Raw genomic sequence first — 24,008 nt, 5'->3', positions numbered from 1 at the left:
GTAAAGAGGAACTTTTACCATCCAACCTGAGACACCCAGGTGCAGGAAACTACCCTGTGCATCCAAGGATTATTTTTGTTGGATTTACCTACTTGTTTTTGAACACTTTTTACCAAACCTACATCATATACACTTTCCTTACATCCTTAGTTGTTCACTTTTAGGGGGAGGGTCACATTAGTATGGTTTGGACACAGGGACAGTGTACATCATTTTGACGACGAGACATAGACTGATCTTTAGTTTTGGTTTCCTAGGTAGGGAAACTCTCTTTAGGATAGGGACAGAGAGGGCCTTATCCAACCCTTTTATTTTAATAAAGATGTCTGATGTTGAAAACCAGACCACTTTGCGTCCGCCTCATTTCCGACCCCTTACATAACTCACAATTGGACTGTCTGTGCTTGGAGACCCTCAACCATGTGTCTTCACTACAAGTCAAAATCGCAAAAGAAACGAAAAACTTACTTTAACTGTAGTTTTGCACAGGCTGTGAAAATGCCCTTTGCTGTCGCTGCCCAGACCCTCCAATCTGCCTTGGTATTGCTTTGGCTGAGGGTGATTTATAACTCCCGTTCGCAGACACGAAAATGTATTCAGATTGTCTTCCTACTTCCCAAAGTAGAACGGGGCAAATGAGCTGCCTCGGTATCACAGCGCTGCCTGATTTATTACTTTGCCTGTTCGCCAGGCAATGTTGCCTTTGTACAGTTGCCCCGCTAATTTCCCAATGGTGTCCCTGAGAGGCAAAAACAGACAATGAAACTAAGCGTTGCTCGCTGAGCTGTGCTAGTGGAATCGCCACTGATATAAGGTGTACTAAATGGTGGAAGTGGGGAGGAACCCAGTCCCATCTTACAACTCGTGTTTGCTTCCCCCCACTTTCAGTCCAGACAGGCACAGCCATTGAAATGTGTTTCAGACCAGTCGGGAAATAAAATGTTAGTTTGCGCTAGTAAGCCGAAACTATTGCATTAGAGTACAGCAGAGATAGGTAGAAATGGCATATGCAGAGGTACCCACAGCTTGTAGGGGTTTGGTTATTTGCCCACCAATTGACTACCCACGGCCATGCTAATTCCTATGGCAGGTCCTACTCAGTTCCTTCCCCTCCCCGCTCAAAACACCTGCTCATGTAAACTCATTGAGCTAATTTTAATCAAGCCTTGCCATCAAACTGTGCACTTGAAGTGCCTGCCAGTGTTTTTTCAAAGCAGCCTTCTGAGACTTAATGACTTAATTGCAGTTGTAAACGTGCCACTGGTGTAATAAAAATGCCTTAACCATGTCTGTGTTCAGCCACTCATGTATAAGCACTATGTTTCCTTCACAGAAGTCCTGTTAAAAACACGCAGTGGCAGAACCAACAGTTTTGGCTTGTGTATACATTTTAGGCATTTGCCAGGCACTGCTGTTAGATGTCCAGGTAATCTCACCATCTTGCACCTACTACCATCAATGGCCGGGTAATACCCGTATGGCAGTGCCTGTCTTCACAAAAGCCCAAACGGTTGCCATTGCCACTGCTTGCCTTTAGAGTCCTTCAGAGTCTTCATGCAGAAGAATACACTAAAAGGAGCAGACATGTCTTTCATAGTGCCACAAAAGCCTATCAGTGGCAGACATGCGCAATGCAAATGCTGGTAACAGAACCAGAAAAACCTTCTTGTGTAAGCGGGGGGTCGTGCTACACACCTATGGGAAGAAGGTCTACCACCCTTCCAGTAATGGAGGAGCTGCAGTAGAGACAGCTTCATTACAATCAGAGAAGCTGAACCTTGATCCCTCTAAACGTGCATCATGGTCTCTCTTCAGTCCCAACTGCACTACAATTTAGAGCTGGACATGTGGCGCTAAAAATAAATGAGAATGAAAATCAATGTTAAAAAGGAATTTTTGATACTAAGTGAAAGTGAAGAAAAATGAACATGGTACTATTTAAGCACATGAAATGTACAAAATGTAATTTACTCTGTATGGAGTAACAAGAAAACACGATCAGCTCCCTCCAATGCTGGGCAAGAACTGGCAGAGAAACCTCACGTTTGGCTCAACTATGCTACAAGCACTATTGTGCGCCATGGATCCCAGCTCCTTTCGCCGGCCCGCCGTCTCCCCGAAATCTGCTCTAGTGTCCCTCCAATGATTGCTCCCCTCTGCCTGCATCTACCTAAACTACCTTATATGGTCAGTAATGTTGATAATTAAACATATAAACATGCCTCATCACACCTGTCGGCATACCATCCTGGTTTCTTCGTGCCACATCCTGTATGCCAGCCACCAAAGATAGTGACACCGTATCGACTTGAGAAAAAGAACTGAGTTTCAGAAGTTGTTAGTGTACCTTTAGAACTTGGGGCAGATAAAGTGCTGAACTTGTCTGTATAACAGATGACATTGTAATTGATATGCATCTTCTTTGGCAGCTAATGGAGTACTCTAATGATTGGTGTGATACAATCTCTAGTGTCGTGCTGATTTATACCGCACACTGCTGCCATTTCGATGGTCTCCAGGCACTCACGTGGATCTGTAAGAAAAGTGGGTAGGATTGGTTGGTGAGGGAGCGAGGTATAGGATAAAGGCTGTGCTCATCTGTTGATGGAGAAACTGGTGACGTGTGTGTGAGCTTACTAGGTGTGCCTTATGTGCAGTGGGCTTGTTGAGTCCAGAAGGGTTGCATCCAGTGTATGAGATTGTTTGTTGTCTGCAGGTATTGGGTTTTTAACATGATTAGAGAGGGATGTCTGATTTGCATGGTTTTTTTGGTGGGCTGTTTCACTAGCTCTCTGGGAGTGTGTAGTACATGAGAGGTGTGAGGATGTGGAAAACAGAAGGGGGGGGGCAGTGGTTACTGGTGATCTCAGAATGTGACTAGTTTTATTGTCAGTTCTTAATTCTGTATTGTCCTGCATTTGCTTTGCTCCAGGTGTATGGTTGTAGAGGCACGCATCTAAGCGGGTATCCATATAAATAACTGACTACAAAAAAAATGAGGAAGAAATTACCACATTTTGTAGCAGATTTGTTTCGACATTTTGGGTTGTTTCTGATTAAAATATAGGTGTGGGGAGGGGCAAGGGTATTAGTAAAGTAAGGGGGGGTGAGGTTGGGGTGCGGTGGCTCACCCCACATTAGAAGAAAAAAAAAAAATTTGGTCATTTCTACTTTCGATTTTTTTTAATTTGGTCATTTATTGGTAAACCATATATGCTTATCTCAGTAAGTTAAACAGCCAGGCTTTAAGTCATTTCCTGAATGTGTGGCTGTCTTGCATTGTTATTTCCTTTGGTATTGAGTTTTATTGTTTGGCTATCAGATAGAAGAAGGCAGTTCCTCTGGATTTCCCTTTCTTGTAGTTTCTCGTTTCTATTTGGAGTTTGATGCTCGATCTTAAGTCTCTTCCGTGCTGGTAAAGGCTGATTTTAGCTTAGAGGAATTTGGCTCCTGTTTGTTTAGTGATCTATGGGCAATGCAGAGGGCTTTGAAGTTAATGTCTTTCTTTACTGGTAGCCAGTGTCGACTTCCCCAGGCCACTGTAATGTGGTCTCACCCATTTCGTCTAAGGAGTTGTCTTGCTGCAATATTTTGGATGTGTTGTGTTTTTTTTCTGAGGCATTCAGCATTGCAAGGTAGAGGGTATTTGCGTAGTCTATTCTTGATTATACCAAGGAGATGATCGCAAGGGTTTTGTCTGGTAAATTGAGCTAAGGGATTATCCCTCTTATTTGCAGGAGGTAGAACATTATTTTTCTATTGCGCTGACTTGTGGTTCCAAGGAGGGGCGCTGTTCATCAGGATTCCCAGATTTTTCATCACTGTCGATATCTCTGGTTGGGTTCCCATGCTTTGTGGCCTGGCAGGTCAGGTACGTCGAGTGCTGCATTGTCTAGAGGAGGGGAGATCTTTGTTTTAGTTTTGGTTGGAATTAGCTTGAGATGGTTGTTTATCATCCAGGTGTTTATGTCAATGAGGCATTTGTTGAGGTTGTTGTCAGGGTCTCGGTCAGAAAGTTTGTTGAAGATTAATTGGGTGTCGTCTCCATAGTTGTAAGATGTCAGTCTATGGGTTTGAATGAGTTTCATTAGGGGGGTCATGTAGATGTTGAAGAGAAGCAGGGAGAGGCTAGATCCTTGTGGTCCACCTCAGGTGATATTTTTAGTGTTTGATGTAAATGGCAGTAGGTGTGACCTTTCTGTTTGGTTGGTGAGAAGGGACTTCAGTCATTGCAGTGCAGAGATTTTAATGCAGCATTCCGCCAGTCTCTTTTGTAAGCATTGTGTGTCTAATTGTGTCAAAGCTCAGCTGATATGTCCAGTAGTATGAATGCCAATTGGGTGGTGTTGTCCATGTTTATTTTTAGGTCATCCCATGTGGCGAGGAGTGCCGATTCCCTTCCTCTCATGCGTCTGAAGTAGACTTGGGATTGGTCAAGTATTCTGTTGCTTTCTACATGATTGAGTAGCTCTTTGTAGACTTAGTTCTCTAGGATTTTTGCTAGGTATGGTAGATTTGATATAGGTCTGATATAGGTCTTTAGTTAGTAGGGTCTTCTGTATTTCCCCATTTGTCTTTAGGAGGGGTTGGATGTATGCTGTTTTGAATGATTGTGTTTAGGGATGGATTAATTAGTAGGCAGAAATATAATGTAGATTGGCTTCTGCATAGCAGAGTACGCACTGGTATGCGAGTGGCGATTGTTTGGCGTCTTATTTTGAAAACTACTGTCAGGATTGACCACTAAAGTGGAGTATTGTCTTGTACAAATCTAGTTGGGAGTAGAGGGTATTCGCTATATGGCATCCTCTTAGGGAGACTACCTCAATAAAGTTCTTGGTTTGTCTGGTGTTATGTAACCGTGTTGCAAATATGACAAATTAAGCTAAGGGAAAATTGAATGGCTTGTCCAATTAAAACCCCTTAAGTGCAAAGGCAGAGTATGTTTGTCCTGGATTTACATAAGAAATCATTGTAGGCTTTGCTCACTACCCCGGTTCATTGCTTAATATCGGAATCTGAAACTACAAGTGATAGCCTATTGCCCAGTTTATGCAACAAACTGTATCCATTGAGGCACTCCAGCTACGGGAAGAGCGCTCTAACAGGTGCTATCAATCAGCCCACGCTCAAGTTATGGTCCACCTACCTATGAGGGTAGGAGATGACAACACTAGTTGCAGCCCTCTCCACCTTGGCTGTAATGCCAATATAACATGTCTAAATCGTAAAAAATAGAAAAACCAGTTGGAGAGGTTCCTCAGAACCTTGCAGTGAACATTGTGCTAGTGGAACGTTGGCTAATCGAGACACTGAGACAAACATCAAGATTTGTAACAGTGGTTAAGGCCCTCTGCAGACCCATTGTTCACAATGACCTGCCAATATCCCACTATTATAATGCTACAATGGTGATTAATGGATGTATGGCATTCTTTGCTTTCTAAACAAATGGAACAAAATGCATTGGTCATGCCAAACTACACCCACCTGTATTCCCTGCAGCACTTTATGAAGGAATCCGAACCAGGAAGAAAGGCTCAGATGGAATCAATGGAACAGCTGTGAAAATCAAGTTGGTCAAACACCAGAGCAATTTTAAGCTGTTGAAGTGCACAACTTTTGATTCAGTGAAAACTGTATAAACAGCTCGAAAAGTCCCAGCTGTTTATGCATGGGGCTGCTCACAGGAAACTGTATTAAGTCTAGGACGTATCCCAATAAAAAGGAAACGGGTTAAACAAGTGTACTGAGTAGATGCAAGAAATGTACAGCTGCCAACAAATGCTTTAAATGGCTCAGTTGACGAAGCACCCATGGAAGAAATCAGTATGTTGGCCACAGGTTTGTCTCATCTCTTAATAATTGATGTTAGTATTGCAAGGTTCATTGGTACTCATTGTGTTGAGGGCAAAAGGATGAAAGGGCAAGGTTTGCCTCCTAGATTCTAACATGTGACCTTCAGGCTACACTAGAATCTATGTAGCTAGTCTAGTTAACCCACTGAACTACCTTATCAAAGGCCACTCAGCTGAGGTAGAGATCAGGCATATATCACCATTTAGACAGTGTAGACAATAAAATACACCCTCTTAGTGCTTTAATATTAGGTGTTAGCTCTCTTAAGTATTGACCATTTTAAAAGGGGCTAGGTCACTCCTGCATCAATTCAAGTGTACAACATGTGGGTGGCTAGGTACAATCAATAGACTGAACTATCTTATTGGACATGGTACCTGCAGCTTCTCCAAGGGTGGTGTGTGAATGTGTGTGAATGAGATAACTTATTAGGACTGAAATCAGCTACCTGCAAGTTCCACATTGGTCACTGCAGCGCCTAATCTGAGCTGTGTTACCCTCCTTGCAGTCTCAAACCAATAAGATTGTCCTGGAATCTGGAATCCATTCCTCTCGCCATGCAATGCATTCTCCCTTTGAAGTTATTTCTTTAGGCATTTTTGCTTAGGGACCAAAGGCCAGAGTCATTGAATTTAACTGGATTATTCACAGTTTGGGACCTTCTTTTATACCTGGCCAGAGTCTTTCTGGGACTTGTGCAGGGTAACTGGTTCGCAGGTGCACAGGAACGACCCAAATCTCCTTAGTAAAATCAGTGGGGGGCCACAGCTATTAAATTACCCTAGTAACAGCTGCGGCCATGGGAATGGTGAGGGGTGCACCCTCCTGCTCCCAGCACCACCGATTTGAAGTTCTTTTTTAATGTAACGATGAAACGCTTTTCATGCTTGTATAATATAATATAATATGAAGGGAGCACACAGGTTTTGCCCCAATGCATAGCTCATAAAAGGACCTGATTTCTGGACTATATTTGCTGAGTGGCATAAAAAGAAACAGATTTTAACACAAAGTTCCGCCTTTCACAACAAATAAGTGAAGCAACTATTTTTCTTTCTTACTGAATACATTTCACAAAATGAAAAATCAGCTTGTGTGCTCAGATGGCTTTCCTTGTTCCAAAATGTTATGCAACAGGGTGCAAACTGAAGCCAAGTTACTAAACCATTATATCTCTTTAATGACAGACATTTTCTTGGGTCAAATGTACATGCTCAGGTCAATCAGATAAAAGAACAAGTTACTTACCCCTGGTAACGTTCTTTCGACTGGATGTTCCCACGTATTCCTCATTTTAGGGTATGATATCTTCCAGCTTTAGCTGCTTCAGAATTTATTTTCGACAGAGGATGCTGTGCATCGGTGCGGTCGACTCGATATCTATCGAGGGCTTCCATCACTGAGTTGACGTCATCGTTAGTGTATATATAGCACATGCAGTGCCCGTTAGCTTCAGTTCTGTTTTTATGCCTTCCTCATGCAGAATTACCAGCCGCAGCGAGTCCCAGACAGTACTAGACTCTGAAAGAGCATTAAGTGTAATGTCTGAAAATTCTACAGCGGGGTAGGCTGGGAGGGGTCATGAGGAATATATGGGAGGAACATCCAGTCGAAAGAATGTTACCAGGGGTAAGTAACTTGTTCTTCAAATGGATTGTGTCCTCCCACGTATTCCATATCTTATGATAGACTCCCAAAGCAGTGGCAGGTTTTGGAGGGGGGTTGTGTGGGAGTCAGGATTTTCAGTTTCAAGATTTTTCATGGATCGATTAGAAGACTTCTTTCCCAAATCCTAGAGGATGAATCCAGACAGTAATGATTCATAAAAGTATGGATGGTAGACCAAACGGCTGCCGCACAACTGTCTTATCTGCACCACGCTTTGAAGAGTGGAAGATGTTGCCATGCCCCTTGTGGAATGGGCTTTTAGGCCTTCTAGGGGATCTTTCCTGGCCACTATGAAACAGCCAGAATCATGCATCTGACAAGATTTGCTTTGTAGCTGGCAGACCCAGTTTGTGTCCAGTGTGCCCAATGAAAATCTGGTCGTGTTGACATATCTTTGTCATCTGAGAAATGAAAATGCTCAAAGCCCTTCTGGGATCAAGCCTATGTAGCCTTTCCTCTTCCTTGCCAGAATGAGGGGGCGGAAACAAAGTTGGAAGCACAGTTTTCTGGGCTAAATGGAAATCCAACAATTTTTGGCAAAAAAGACGGTTTAACCCCAAGGACAACCTTATCTTTGTAAAAAAAAAAAAAGGTAAATGGAGGCTTACTAGATAGGGCCGGCAACTCACTTGCCCTGTGGGCTGATGTTAACGAAACTAACAGAATGGTTTTCAATGTTTGCAATCTTAATGGACATGAGTGGAGTGGCTCAGGGAGCAAACATCAGAAATTTTAATACCAGATTAAGATCTCAAATTGGGACTTGAAAAGGTGTATGAGGGAACACATTAGTGAGCTCTTTAAGAAATTGAATAATCAATGGTATTTTGAAATATGATAACTCTTCCTAGGTGCATTTAAAGATTGAAAGCGCTGCCTAGTATCCTTTAATGGTCCCAATCTGGAGCCCCAGATTAGCCAAATGCAACAACAAAGACTTGGTATGATTTTACTGACTTGATCGCATGGAATGAAGTGACATTAAAAATATATGTTCGTGACTGTGGCAGAGTGGAAATTAATATATATGTAAAACACAATACCTGGATAAAGATGTGCTGATTAAATAAAAAATGAAATAACGAATGAAAAAATGTACGAAACTGACATAATTTACCAATGTAGTCTGCATGGCTGTACAAATCTAGTGTAAATAGTTAGGCAACAACAATTAAAATCCCACGGAAAATCCATTAAAACCAAATAATTCATGAGCGAAGCACTAAAAATCCATAAAAAATATATTCAAACAAGTGAGTCCACCAAGATAAATCCATGAAAAACGCCTGACAAATCCCCCAAAAAGCCATCCTTGGGCATCCCGGAAAATCCATTAAAACCAAATAATCCATGAGAAAAGAAAAGAAATCCATAAAAAAATATTCCAGCAAGAGAGTCCACCAAGACAAATCCCTGAAAAGGACCAAAGATTCCCACAAAAACGATCCTTTGTTCATCCCAAAAAGAATTGAAAATCCAGAAAGTCCTCCTGCACAACTGCATCGCACCCATAAGAACTGAAGAAAATGGCAAATAAGAACTTCCATTTAGATCACAATGAAAAAACCCATAGACGCTGGCGACACCCAATGGACAAATAATATTGCAACGCATGTTTATATTTCACATGTGTTTATATTTTAATAGGTCAAAATGTATAGTAGGTCAAATGGTACATGTAAAAGTAGGTCAAAACTTCCATACAATCAAATATATTTGATCAAATTGGCCAAACCCATCCAGAAGGCCCGGGTCCCACGTCCTCCAGGCCCAATCCAGAGCAATTAGGATCATGGATTTTCTGAACTTTCTCAACCTCCTGATCACGTGAGGAATGACGGGGTGGAGGAAATTCATACAGGAGTGCAAACTCCCAGTCCACTATGAACGTGTCTCTTAAAGCTCCTCTTGGGGGAAAATCCCTTGAGCAGAACAGTTTGCACTTCCAGTTGACACTGTTCGCGCATGGATCTACCTGAGGGGTTCCCCAAAGGGGTAAGATCTCTTGAAGGACTTCCTGAGCCAACTGCCACTCGTGGGAGAATGTGCTCTGCCTGCTCAGAGCATCCGCCGTTGTGTTCGCCTCCCCTGCTAGGTGAACTGCTGATAGGGGGACTCCCTCTTAAATTGCCTAGAACCAGAGCGCATTGCCTCTCTGTACAGTGGTAGACCCTATACCTCCTCTCTTGTTGAGGTAGTACATGGCCACTGTGTTGTTCATCATTATCAGGACATACTTTCAATTTACAGAAGGCAGAAAGGATTTCAGCGCTAGTCTGATCGCCCTCAGCTCCAAAAGATTAAAGTGTGGTTTGTACTCTGATTGAGACCAACAACCACTGACTGTCATATAGTTGGCGTGGGCTTACCACCCCGTAAGGGAGGCATCTGTAACTACTGTAATCTCTGGCCATGTGTGGCTTGTAATCTGATTGAGACCAACAACCACTCACTGTCATATAGTTGGCGTGGACTTACCACCCCGTAAGGGAGGCATCTGCAACTACTGTAATCTATGGCCATGTGTGGTTTGTACTCTGAGACCAACAACCACTGACTGTCATATAGTTGGCGTGGGCTTATCACCCCGTAAGGGAGGCATCTGTAACTACTGTAATCTCTGGCCATGTGACCCTATTCGGAGCCTGAAGTGGGACTGACATCTTGCCCGAGATTTGAGACCACTGCTCCCTGAGGGCCCATTGAAGGGATCTCATTCTCAGGTGAGCCTCTGGCACCAGGAAAATGAAGGATGCCATGAGGCCGAGCAACCTCAAAGGCGGGAAGAAGCTGTGCACTCTGGAATTTGGTCACCATCTGCAGAAATACTTGAGCCCTCACCTCGGGTGCCAAGACTTTTCCAAAGGATGCTTCCAGGATTGCTCCTATGAATTGGAGTCTTTGAGATTTTATCATGTGGGACCTCTTGTAATTGAGGGACAGAACCAGTCTGTGGGGAGTGTGGCAGGTTATGCTGAGATGTCCCATGGCATTTTCGCGAGACCGAGCCCCGATCATCATATTGTTGAGGTAGGGGTAGACATGAAGACTTCCTCCCCTGAGACTCACTGCCCCCCCACCATCAACTTGGTGAACACCCTCGGGCAAGTCAGCCCAAATGGCAGAACCCGAAAATCATAATGAGAACCGCCAACTGCCAACAACAGGTACTTTCTGTGCTTGTGATGGATCAGCACAAGAAAGTAAGCATCCTGAAGGTCCAATGACACCATCCAATCCTGAAGCTGGAGGGCCTAAAGAATCTGAGAAAATGTGACCATTTTGAATGTGTCCTGCCTGAGGAACTTGTTCAAGTGTCTCCAGTCCAAAATGGGTCTCAATCTTCCGTCCTTCTCTTGTGGATTGGGAAATAGGGACAGTACCACCCTTTGTTCCTCTCCGTCACAGGTACTGGTTCTATAGCACGTTTCTCTAGCAGGCTCAAAGTTTCCAGCACAAGGAATGGATCTGGAACCTTGAATGAGTGGCTCTCTGGTAGATGGTCCTGAGGCCTCTTCAGAAAGGGAAGGCAGTAACACTGGACTACTGTTTCTAATGCCCAAGCATTTGAAGTGATGCCTCGCCATTCTGTCAGATACAGTGAGAATCTGCCTTCCACCGTGGGTGAAGGCCTCCCACTGTGAGGCGGCTGAAGCAGTGGCTGATGGTAAAGTAGCCGCTGCTTGGGCGGGCTTTGCACCTCTCCCTCATCCATCATAAGGGAATCTTATCTGACCCCTTTGACTAGCAAGTCCTCTCTCTCTTCCAACTAAGGAGTAGGAGTGAAAGGACTTACCCCATCTAAGATGATCCACTGGGATGAGACGATTGTAGCTGTATGATGGCGGCTCTAAGGGACTCGGCTGCTGCCTTATAGGTCTGCAGTCTCTCTAAACTTTCATCAGCTTTGCTGCAAAACAACTGGGTGCCGTAAAAGGGCAGGTTGAGGAGCCTGGACTGCACATCCGGTGCAAAACCTGACATTTTCAACCATGCAAATCTGTGTATTACTGTGATTGCCGCCATGGCTCTGCTGATGCTATCAGCTGAGTCCAATTCTGATTGCAGAGACTCGCACATAGCCTCCTTGACATCTCTTACAATGCTCAGGAACCAGTCAATCCCTTCCCCTTTCGGGACAATGGTCAGCGGCCAGAGCAACACAGTCCCACAGGGTGATTGTGAATTTTGCTAACGCGCTAGTGTAATTTGCAGACTTCAGCACCATGCTTCCAGAAGAAAATAATTTTCTTGCCCAAGCGTTGAAACGCTTATCATCCCTATCTGGTGGGATGGTAGGGTATGCAGTCCGTTTAGAGGTTGACATTGCAGCCTGAATAACTAGGCAATGTTCCCACTGTGCTGGAGTAGAGGATTTAGTTGGACAGTTTATACTCCTCTCCAGGGAAAAATCAGGTGAACTCTAAGCGGGCGATTTATAATGCCTTTTCTTCAACTTCCTCAAAGATGACAAGGAATGATGTAAACTGCTCCTGGAGCGTGAACGTTTTTTACCTTTTTGTTCGAGGAGAGTCACCTCTCAACTCAAATGATCGTGCTTAATTCCATTCCAAATGGTGGAGTATCGTGGTTCATATTCCTCATGAATTGAGGATAAAGACTTAAATAAATCTTTCTTTGGTAGTGGTTTGTACGTTTTCTGCATTTCCTTAGGCTTAGAAGGTAAAGGTATCGATGGTTTCACCAAAGGTGTCGGTGATCTGAAAACCAACGGTGTCGACGACTTTGACGTCAATGGCGTCGACAGTGTCCATGCTTAAGGCGTCGACATCTTCGATGACTCTTACTTTGATCTCATCTTCGACAGAGCCCTCGAAGGGCTTGACCCTCGACTCGTAAGAGTCTTCGACAATTTCTTGTTGTGTCAAAATCTCAAAGGATCTCGAGGGGTCTCCAGCTTACGCCCCTCCTTGTCTGACTTAGGTGGCTCAACAGGAGCATGGCCTTTTACCTTCTCATTCGAGGGGGTCGGAGCCTCTGTCAAGAACATTTTCAGCATATTCCATCTCAGGTGAAGTGTTGGCCCCACTAACTGATTGCAAATTTTCATATAAATCCTTTACCCTGGATTCTTCCCATTGTACTCGAATGAAGTTTTCTCACAGAAAAAACTGCCGCGCATAGTAATTCATTGAAGCATTAGCTATCGCAGAAAAATGTAACTGAAGTCAATGTGGGTGCTGCGCATGCTATATATACCAACAACAACGTTGACTCAGGGATGGAAGCTCTCGAGGGACATCGAGTCAACCACATTGACACACAGCACCCTTTTCTGAAGCATATGAAATGGGAAGATATCATATCATAAGATGAGGAATACGTGAGAGGACACAATCCATGAGAAAAGACGGCTCTATTATCTTTTCTCCCACCTGACACATTTTCCAAAAGCACCTTTACCAATGCAGTTTTCACAAATTGGTCTATCCACTTTTCCCACACATCCCATCGCGCCAGTTTGCATGCACTGGGTTGCCTTTCCTGCCAAAGCCCCCATAATCCCCTTCCTTTGCTCCTCCTCTCTGTCGCCTACCTATGGTTGATATCCAGGCATTCCATCTACTCCCAATCATCTGTTTGCCCTTTCATTGAGCTTTGCTTCCGATGCATACGGGGCATCACTCATGCAACCTCCATCATCTTCTTTTTCGCATTACCCCTCATTTGCATTCATCGGCCCATATGCCCTGCCTAAGCTTGCTTCCACCAAGTATGCAGCCGTGCACACGACAGGGCTGTGTTTATTTAGACCTTCCGGACACAACATATCACTGCTGCAATATTATGCATGCATGGAATTTGGGACAGTCTTATTCGGGAAAGGTCGATTTTCAGAAAATGAAATGCACTAAAACGGGGCAAATCAGATCAAAGTTAATAAGGAGTAAAAGTGCATTTCTGACCAGCTTTCAAGGTGAAACGCTCTGTGGATGAAGAAAAGTGCAGTCTTTAATTGGGATCCACTGTATGTCTCACCCCTGTGAAGTTAGTGATGCTGTTAGAGGACAATGTTCATAGGGTCTCTCTGGGATTAGGGGGAGACTAATTTGGAGCAAGCCCTCCTTTCCCGAACAAATCGCATAAAAGGTGGGCTACACTATTTCCCTCCAGCGAATCAGTGTTTATTCAGTATAGTTGGAGCACATTCTGTTAGTTCCATTCTTTTTTATACACACACCAAATTGTTGGCAAGCACTTTTTTCTATGTTTATAGAAGTGAAGCAAACATGAAAAAATCTGGGCATTAAAGCCACAATATCGGGACAACAGGACTTCTTCGAGCACCACATATCCCATTGGTATGATGTTCAGCTTCGTCCAAACACTAGGATCTTTGATTTTGCGCCATTAATTACCAAATAGGGTTTTTTGCTCCATAAACCTGACTTTCATTAATGGGTCACGCTTTGTGTGCAGCCCATTGTTAGTAAGATTTTCATTTTAGTGCTAAATCTCCCTCACTTGTGAGACCCCCAGAACTTTTTTGCTGGATTTATGGATTATTTTTCCTTGTTGCCCATTGAGTGGGAACCTTTTTCCCTACTCACCATTTCTTTTACTCTTTTAATGAGTGGAATGATTTTAGACTCTCCATAGTGTATTTTTTTATTTTATCCTTTTTGACAACCTTTTGGTATCTACATTTTAATGTTGCAGAATACAGCACTTTCTGTGCAGTGTTGCTGGGTTGCCCTTTAGGCTCCCCTTTTTATTTTCTCTGGCTTACCTTGTGTGAGCATCTGTTCCCAAGGGAAGAAAGGATATGTTTATACTCTCTACATTTTATGTTGTGAGACCAGCACACCCCACCTTATGTGGAGTGCTGGGGAGATCCATTGCATCCCCTTTCTCGCTGCTCCTTTAACATTTCTGTTAGAGTGACAAGCTTAACCTAAATGGCTGGTGGCAGTGAATCTTTTTTACCAATTCTGTGCAACTTACTCGCAGGCTGTTTCCACAGCTGTGGTAAGGCACCCCTGTTTTCTTGTCCTTTCTTGCTCCTTCCCCTACCCCTCAGAGTGGGAAATGCCTTTGTGTGTTTTTGGACTTTGGCAAGCCTTCCAAGGTTCCAGTGTCGGGGAGTACAGGAAATGGGGGAGGGGTCTGAAACGCTGCAGCCATTTGCATTTTGGCACACCTGGCTCGAACCAGGTACAACTGGGAGCCGGCTGTGCACAAAGGACATCCACCCCCCAGGTTTGAATGTTTCCAGCCTGTGTGATTGACTGAGTTCCTGTATAAAGTTCTAATCATGGGAACTGAAGAGGTAGTCGACCACTGGAACCAAATCCAAAAAAGAAGATGAAGAAAAGCCATCTGAGACGATATCCATCGACTGGAGAGTCTGCTGTGTGCCAGGAACCTGCTGTTACCCTTCCTTCCAAGCGACCTGGGTGTCCCAGAGTCTGGTGATATCCACTAGACTCAAGGAGTCCTGCATTCTGAGCCATCCCACAACATGCCGCGACCTTGATGTGCTGCAATACCCCAATACCATGGGACCTAAAGCCATTGTGCGGTGCATGGTCTTCTGAATTCTGAAGCTCACTGAAACTTTGGTGGCACCCTGCTGGACCTCCAGAGACAATTTGAATCCTTGAAGTCTGCTGATCAGTGTGCTGGATCAGGTTAGCGACGAGAATTTGACCAGCGTTATTCAGTCTTCTCCTGGCTCCTCAAAAGGTTTGTTTGTTTATTTATAAAGCGCACCTGACCCAGAGGTAATTGGGCACTGTAAGGACAATTAAATGGTTACAACATGCAGTCATGGTAAGATTTACGACAGCAAAATATATACATATTATACAAAATAGTACATTTTTATACAGTCAGACATTCGAGGTCATAACGAGAATACTGGGCAACGTATGTGCAAAATGTGTAGTCTACAAAAAGGTCACTAGTATAGCAGCTATGGCGATTATGTTTTGTTAAGTAGCCAAGAGATGACATGGCTTCTGAATATGTTAAAAGCTTGAATCATTTGAATATTCTGGGAGAGGGAGTTCCATAGCTGGGCGGCTAATACTGGGAAGCTGGCGCCTCAGGCTCTTTTTAAGTTAAATCTAGGCACCACCGGACAAGGTCTGTTAGATGATCTAGTGGTTCTGTGTGCACTTTCCATGTGAACTTGTCTGTGAGATAAGGGGGGGCTTGGTGGTTAAGTGCTTTGTGGGTGAGGCAGATAGTTTTCAAGTCAATTTTATCCTGTATAAAGAGCCACTTGTGTTGCTTTCTAGTTTCTGATATATGCTCTCTTTTGGGAATGTTTAACGCTACTCTGAGAGCGTTATTTTGCATGATCTGTAGTTTATTTATAATGGCTTTATTGGCACCAAGGTAAAGACTGTTGCAGTAATCTAATTTGGATTGTTTGAGCGCCCTCGACAGAGTCAGGGTACTAGTAGTGGAGAGGAAAGGTCTGCACGCTCTAATCAGTTTGCCAGTGTAGGCAGTGGCAGATGAGGTCATGTTTATCTGTTTTGTTAGGTTAGATTGTGCATCGAGGTAAAAACCTAGAGTTTTTACATGTTTGGCTACGGGTATATTGTTCCCATCAATGATGATGCTTGTGTATCGAGGACTAATTTTGAGCAAATTGTTAGGTGAGCCAACTAGGAGTAACTCTGTTTTATCATTCAGGCAGAGGCCATGCGTGGCCATCCATGCCTGAATGATGGTGTAGACTTTGTTGATCCGTGCGACATCAATATCGTAGGTTCCTGATAGGGGTAGTAGTATCTGGGTGTCATCCGCGTAATTAGTGTAGGTGACACCCAGACGGTCTAATTTGCCGAAGAGTGGCTTTGTAAAAATGTTGTACAAAGTGGGCGAGACACATGATCCTTGGGGGACACCACAGGTGATGGGAATGGGATCAGCAGCTGCCGAGGGTGAGAACAAGCGCATTGTTCTATTTGCAAGGAAGGATTGGATCCAGGAAACTGCAGAACTGGAGAAGTGAGCTGCTGATGATAAGTGGTCGCAGAGTATAGCATGATCCACCAGATCGAAAGCCGCTGAGAGGTCCAGGAGGAGTAGGATGGCCATCTTTCCATTATCTTTCAATTCATCGATCTGGCTCTTGAGATCAACAAGGGCGGTTTCTGTGCCATGCTGAGGTCTGAAACCAGATTGACGGGTTCCGAGTAATTTGTGACTTCAAGATAGTCTTGTATATGGAGATAGGCAATTCTATCCAAGATCTTTAGTAAAAAGGGGACTGTCGTAATTGGTCTATAGTTGGTGGGAATAGCCGGGTCAAGAGTCTGTTTCTTTAGTAGCGGTAAGACCCAAGACTGCTTAAGGTTACTTGGGACAGAGTTACTGGCGAATGAGGAGTTTATGAGCTTAGTAATAAATGGTGCTAGGTCTCTAGCTGCATCCTTTATGATCTGGGCAGGACAGCTATCACCCTTACAGTTAGAAGGTTTTAGAGACGCAATAATATTTTGGACTAATGGTATGGTAACTTTTTTAAACATGAGGCCTGAGTTAGTGTGTGCGGTAACGGTGGGTGCTGGAGTGTTAACTGTTAGTTGGGATCTTTTGTCAGCTATTTTAGTCTGAAGTCCTTTAACTTTGTTGGAAAGGGCATTTTGTATACTGGTACACCAGGATTTATCCTTGGTACAGGTATCTGGCGTGGGATTGGGGTTTTCAAGTTCTCTGAGAATAATGAAACGTTCTTTAGTATTGGAACTAGCTTGGGCTATTCTGTCATTGTAAGTTTCTTTTTTAGTCTGAATTATCTTATTTTTGTAGGTGGCAGATATGATGGCCAGGTTAGTTTTGTTTTCCGGAGTGGGTGAGGATTTCAAACGTGATTCCAGTTTTCTTTTTTCTGTACGGAGTATTTTTTAACTCTGGTGTAAACCACGAGTTAAGATGGGCTGTCGGTTTACTTGTGCGCAGTTTTAGCGGGGCAATAGCATCAATCGCTTTGACCATAGTCTCATTATAGGTGGTGGTCAAGTTATTAGGATCGTTGGTGTCTGGAAGGGCATCGAGTATAGGGACTACCAAGGGAACTAAGCCTTCTACTGTAATGTTGCTTTTATTTCTTGTGAGGCAAGAAGGAGCAATGGAAGGCTTAGTCTTTTCTAGGTTGTTGATGTTTACCTCAAGGTGATGAGGTGGTGGTGGTCGGACCATACTAGCGGGGTAGTATCTAATAGGGTAGTGTTACAATTGAGAGCTGCTACCCAGTCAATTATCCTGCCCTTTTCGTGGGTAGGTTTGGAACTGATTTGGGTGTAGCCATAGTGTGATAGTGCAGAAACTAGGGAAGTTGCATGTGGGTCGCTGGTGTCATTATACCCAAGGTTAAAGTCTCCTAGGATGATGTTTTGCGCTGTAGGCTTGGTGTTGTCAGCTGCTAAGGCTGTGATGTCTTCTTCGAAGGATCCAGGGGGTCCTGGAGGCCTGTAGATGTTATGTCGTGTGATAGTGGTGTTCGGTGAGGTTTGAAACTTGACTGAGAGGAGTTCACAAGAAGATAGCACTATGGGGGTGGCTGGTCTTATGTTAAGAGTGACTTTGAAGATAATGGCTACTCCTCCTCCGCGAGCCGTGGGTCTGTCTGCTCAGAGAATGGTGTAATTATCCGGGATGGCTAGGGCAATGGAAGGGCATGCTGCCTCATGCAACCAGGTTTCTGTCATAACTAGGAAGTCTAGGTTGTTGTTTATGATAGTGTCAGCAATCTCTGATGCGTGTGCTACAAGGGACCGGACATTCAATAGTGCACCTTTGATAGGCTGTGTCCGTAAGTTCTTCAAAGGTGGGCTGGGGGTGATGGTATCCGTGATGTTTAATGCAACTGTGAGCGTTGACTTTTTTCGCCTAGAGTTATTATGGGTGGAATTAGAGCGATCTGGATGAGTGTGCTTGTCAATGTGTTGTATTACAGAGTGCTTGTTGCCTGGTAGTCTACTGGCAAGTCTCTCGTTGCGCTTGGACATGTCTGGGGGGAAGGCAGATGAGACTATAGGCAGGGAGGTCCGCCTATTCAGTATGGTGATCGTAGTTAAACTTGGATATGGTTTAGGTGTTGTTATTAAAGGAAAAGGGGGAAGTGAGGGGAGGAAAGGTGTAGGGCAAGGGATGGGGTAGTGGCGTGGACAACTCAGTCTCCCTAGGTCATCATTAATCTTGATGTAGTGCCCTCTGGTGCAGGGGGTGGCAATAGGAATTATGCAGAAGGGGAACATCATTAAGGTTAGCAGCACCTGCATACTGAAGGGTGTAGGCAATCTGGGGTTAAATTTACTAATCCTGTTTTAGGCTACGCATTACTGTGGACTCACTGGGCAGGTGGTGTGCGGTAGTTCGTGAGTGACAGCCTAGCGTGCCGATGAGCCTGTTAGAGTCTAGTAAAGACTGACTATGGTTATGTTTACTAATTTCTACCCATGCAGAATAGTGGTGGGTGCTCACATGCGCAAGGGGAGCGAGTGCTGTAAGATACTGAGTGTTGTAAAGGCCGTGAATAGACAGCAAAAATACATTTGAGAGTAGTAGCAAGGCAAAGTTTACACCTAAATGCGATTAATGCTAAAGTGCCTAGAGAACAATGGGGAGTCAATAAAACAATCAGCAGTGGTAGGAAGGGCAGAGTATCATCTAGATGCGAGAGATGCTAACATAACTAGAGAACAGTGCAAAGTAATACGTTCAACAATGGTAGTGAGGGCAGAGCGTGCTCTGAATGCGAAGGATGCTAATCGTGCCTAGAGAACAGTGAGAAGTCAATATGCATTCTATAATGGTAGTAAAGGCAGAGTATCCCCTAAATGCGAAAGGATAATGAACGTGCCAAGTGTGACGGTAGAGACTGCAGAGAGTTGCAAGTTATCCCATCAGGTAAGCATAACGTTGTGTCACGGGTGTTTCAAGAGTCAATATATTCCGTTGTACTCACAGATCGTAGAAGCGCAGGTTGCATGGGCACAGGGGTCTCAAGGTGGTCAAAATGGCAGGATTAGTCTGAGGTGATGATGCGCTCAAGCAGAGTTTTGGGGCCTGCGCTCTGGCAGTCTTTGGTCAGGCTCAGGTCAGGAGCCTTAGTGGGAGCCTTCGATGGGGCCGGCTCACGCCTGCCGGTGCCCCACGATGGGTTAAGGGAAGGTGACTGCCCAATCAGAAGGCAGATTCACAGCCAAATCAGGAAGTGTTCCTGAATCAAAGTCGAGGTGAACTCCGTTCGTCAGCGGCGGCCATCTTGGAAGTGTGAAAACCATGCGGTTTTCCGTGCCGCGATAGTGCAAGTTACATCAATATGAACACAGCTGCTGTGGCAAAGGATTCAGCTTTTGGTTTTAGCAATTATGATAGTAATTACAGCGGTCAGAGTCGCTTTAGCCAGCAGAGGAGGTGCAGGGGTAGATACAGACGGATGGCTTACCTCGTTAGCTACAGGTGATAGGGGGGTGGCAGGGCTGCTCCTGCAGCCTGCGGATGGAGCATCTGCTCCTGCTCTAGCTGTGGCTGGTGCACTGAAGGGCTCAGGTCAGGAGCCTTAGTGGGAAAAAGTGTGCAAAAACCACAGAGCTTCGACCAGCCTCAAAGAAACTCTTGCCTGGAGCTTTCTCCATTAATACTTTCTGCAAATTCCCTTCCAGTGTCCTTTTTTCAGTCTCCATGCTAAGAAATTCAAGGACTGGGTTTCGGCTGCAGATTTTGAAGACATCCTGCTGCAAACTCCTCTTCTCTGCTGAGGTACTGTGTCGGCTGGGGTATTACCTACCTTAAACATTGTGTGAATCCTGTGGTGCTTTGGGGATGATTCATGTAACTTGGAGTTCTCTCATCCAGTTTGCCCAGGCCAATGCTGGAATCCCTCTTCCCTGAAACCTTTATGCAACTCTTAAGTACAATACTTACCTGTTTTAAAAAGCTTTCCTCAGTAACTGTTTTTCTGCATCTGTGCATATCCTGACTTGTCTGTTGGCCACTAGAGCACTAAACCCCCCACCCCCTTGCCACTGAGAACACTCATGCTTCAAGAATAGGGATAGACGTATATGGTTTGGGCCTTTTGACGTGAAATGTAATAATTGTTACTTACTTGTGAAAGAGATGGTTTGGTAACTGTCCCTCTGAAATATGAGCAGTTACAAATGTATTTACTTACCTATGAATGTGTTCTGCCATAATTAAAAGTATGTAGGGTTATTTTACTTGCCTGTGAATTAGAACCTCCTCTTCCCAAAAGTAATACTGTTGGCTTCACTTTACTATTTCTTTCAGGAAATTATAAGTTCAGCAACTGGGTTTTGCTTCCCCTGACTTGCTGTATAGCATGTCTGGAATGAGTCTGCCTTGGTCTTTACCTACATTGAATAGCTGTGTGCCATTCTGACTAAGTGTACTGTGGGGTTTAACTTGCCTTGGTCTGCCTGGCGCAATCCTAAAACAGTGTAAGGAGTTGTTGCTTACCTTAGTCTGTGTTTCACTGATCCAAAGGAAAAAGAAAATTGTAATAGTTTATTACAACATTTGGTCTTACTCATGTGGTATAACTGAAGGTTATACTACATGTAGTTGTAGGTTCATACTGTTGCATGAATTTGTATTCCACTATTCAGTATAGTATTCTTGCAGGTTGGTTTACTATGTGATTTATATAACAATGTCACGGTATAACCGACAGGGTCTACTAACCTTGAATTGCTAAATGTAACTTGTGGTTTTACTCCCCCTGAATAGGTGTGTTCTATTTTAAACGTGTTTAATTGGGTCTGACCTACCTATAATTACTGTCAGTTATTCTGAACAGGGTATATGCTTTGGTCTGTGTACCTTAAGCATTGTGTTATGTGTTTATACTGTGTTTATGATTCTATGACAAAGTACTTATCTCCCACCCCCAAGAACTATCTTGGCCTACTTGTATTTATAATAAATCTTTATGTTTTATAATACTTCTTGGTGTAAGTGTTTCTTTGAACCATTTGCATGGTGGAGGTTATTTGTACTTTCCTACAGCCCTCTCTCCCTCCTAAAATAAGCCTGGCTACTCTGTCCATGCTACCAATATTTTCAGGTGGTGCAGCCTTATATTAAGAATGGAGCTTAAGTACTGCCTCATTGGACAGTTTTACGAAGCCCTTAATTGGACTTTAGAAAACTGGTCCCAACACCCATGATGACAAAATCATCCACAACCCAACAGATCGGAACAAGAAGTTAACAATCAGGGAATCTTGACTGTAGCCCAAGCATTTCAGGATAAGGGTCCAAAAGGATGAATTATTAGTCATGCAGTCTATCATACTATCAATGGAATCTGCTCTCTTGTCATGTACAATTAACCAACCCACTTGTGTATTTCTAGTTTTGAAAACCTGGACTTCCTCGCCCTTATCAAACTTTATGTTAACTGAATTTGTTCCGTACTCCGATATTAAAGATTGTTTTGTTGTTACTTACCAGTCGATTCGCCAGGGAGATGGTGCGTGCAGTAGATTCGGCTTCTTGCTGGCACTTCAGTTTATCCGCTGTAGCCTTCTCAAATTTTGCGGTTAGCTTTGCCAGGTTTTCATTAAGAAGCTGTATTAATGGAAAACCAAAAAGAAATCTCAGGCAACATGAACAGCAATAGATGACACAGCTGTAGACATCAACACCGCCTTGTGTTCCGCCAACCTTGACTCTTGCATCATGACCATTGGAAATGTTTCAAAGCATGGCAGAACTGTGGACCTTGGCTAGTGAAAGCAAGCAGTGTGGGCTGCACAACCTTACTCTAGCTAAAGAACCAGAGCAATATATAAGTTAATGATGTTGGTGATCTTGTTGTATTCGTAGGTTGAAAAAAGTGCATAACTACAGATTTTTGATGAGTCAAAACAATGTTGTGTTCAATGTGTTGGCCACTATACTGTGGCCAATGGCAAAAAGCTACAAAGCCTAGGCATTTCGGACCAGTGGTTAATCGTCAGGGCATATAGCTTGCACATAGAATGCGTGTGGAAGTCAGGGTGTCTCAACGTGTCATAATCATCACTCGCCTAGGCGAGTCGGATGAACACACCCCCACTGCTTTCAATGCAGTAGAAGCAGTTGGTTGCAACACACACTTTGATTGCCTTTTTGCTCTCATTGGCTAGCACACGCCGTTGGGCGCGCAGCCAGATGGACCGCTGATGATTATGACACGCAGGAGCGTGAAAGGTGGGGACACAAGTATTCTGCATTCGTAAACAAAGCCATTCACTTACAGTAATTTTGGCTTTGATGTGGGTGAGCTTCTCCTGTGCAGCTGCTAAATCTGCGTTTGCTTTATTCAAAGCCTGCCGCTTTGGCTCCACGTCACAAAACACTTCATAGAACTTGACAATGTTTATGACCCAGGAGCACAGGCCTGCGGCTGCAAACGACTTGGATGAGATGAACTCGGGGTTGAATTCTGGGTCCTGCAGGAAGGGCTGGATCTGCTTGATGCAGTTCTCGTGGATGTTCTCCTTGTTGAAGGTGACCAGGCTATCCAGGAAGCCATCCACCTTGCCCATCATCATCTTAGCAGCCTTCCAGCTCCGGTCCTTGGGAACCTTCCCGCCGGGCGCCGTGAGCACCATCACGGCACCAGCGACATTGCTGACAGCGGAAGGCGGCGCGCCGAATGACTTCAGCTCTGTCAGATTGTTCTGGAAAGAGGAAAATAGGATTGTTAGACAACAACAAGCGCCTTTTCTTTGGCCTGAGACAAAGAGTGGAGCCCGGCTTGAGAGTCATTAATCTGAAGCACTAGCACAGGAGCCAGAAGCAACACACTGAATTTTAAACATGACTGAAAGCTATTGGAAAGGACCCTCCCCACCCCCCCCATTTGGCTCCCGGGAATTGCTAAAGGTGAATTAATGTAATGCATGGAACATTTGCCATCAGTCCAGAGGCTAAAAAAAATGCGCAATTGCTTTCTGCACATCCAACCCGCAATACAAAAGTAAGCACCAAAAGATGGATTTCCCAACTGTGCGTTATTTAAGAGACAAATATCTAAGGTCTTGCATTTCTGGACACGACTGTAAATTACTTTTTTCTTGAAAGTCGAGATAAAAATGGATGCTTTTATCTTCAAATTAACTTCTCTGTAAGAGTTTCTTGGCAGGATTGTTCCCGCTATCATGCATGCAGGCCGACATTCCTTTCAGAAAAAAACAAGAGGGCCAATAACCTAAAAGTCCTATGTTACTTGCAAAGGCGGCTGGTCACGACCACTGGCCATAGGGCGTAAGCCGTGACAACTACCTATCTGAAATACAGTGGAAGACGGTCCTCACGGCTGTGCACATAACCAGCTGCTCAGCTCCCGTGTATGTGGAGACGCTTAGCCAATCAATAATACTAGGCGCATATGAAGCATCCCCGAAGGACTAAGCAGATTTATATAGGTCCTATGATGGTCCAAAGCTTTGAACATATGGCTGAAGCAAGGAGAGAGGGGGTGGGGG

General features: G+C 44.2%; 1 protein-coding gene across 2 annotated transcripts in view; it reads right to left on the bottom strand.

Moving 5' to 3' along the window:
* Positions 1 to 24,008, bottom strand: part of DNAH9 (dynein axonemal heavy chain 9) — a 1,527,051-nt gene that overhangs the window by 464,566 nt on the left and 1,038,477 nt on the right. For both annotated transcript variants that reach the window (XM_069654516.1, XM_069654515.1), the window contains exons 50-51: positions 22,776 to 23,201; positions 21,985 to 22,104 (exon numbers count right to left, since the gene is read on the bottom strand). In XM_069654516.1, coding sequence (XP_069510617.1) covers positions 21,985 to 22,104; positions 22,776 to 23,201 — 546 coding nt within the window. The remainder of the gene's footprint in view (positions 1 to 21,984; positions 22,105 to 22,775; positions 23,202 to 24,008) is intronic.

Source organism: Ambystoma mexicanum, chromosome 3q (assembly GCF_040938575.1).
Source record: "Ambystoma mexicanum isolate Mex_15411 chromosome 3q, UKY_AmexF1_1, whole genome shotgun sequence".
In the NCBI taxonomy this organism is placed as follows: domain Eukaryota; kingdom Metazoa; phylum Chordata; class Amphibia; order Caudata; family Ambystomatidae; genus Ambystoma; species Ambystoma mexicanum.
The sequence above is the reverse complement of the archived record's forward strand: the minus strand, read 5'-3'. Positions and strand labels throughout refer to the sequence as shown.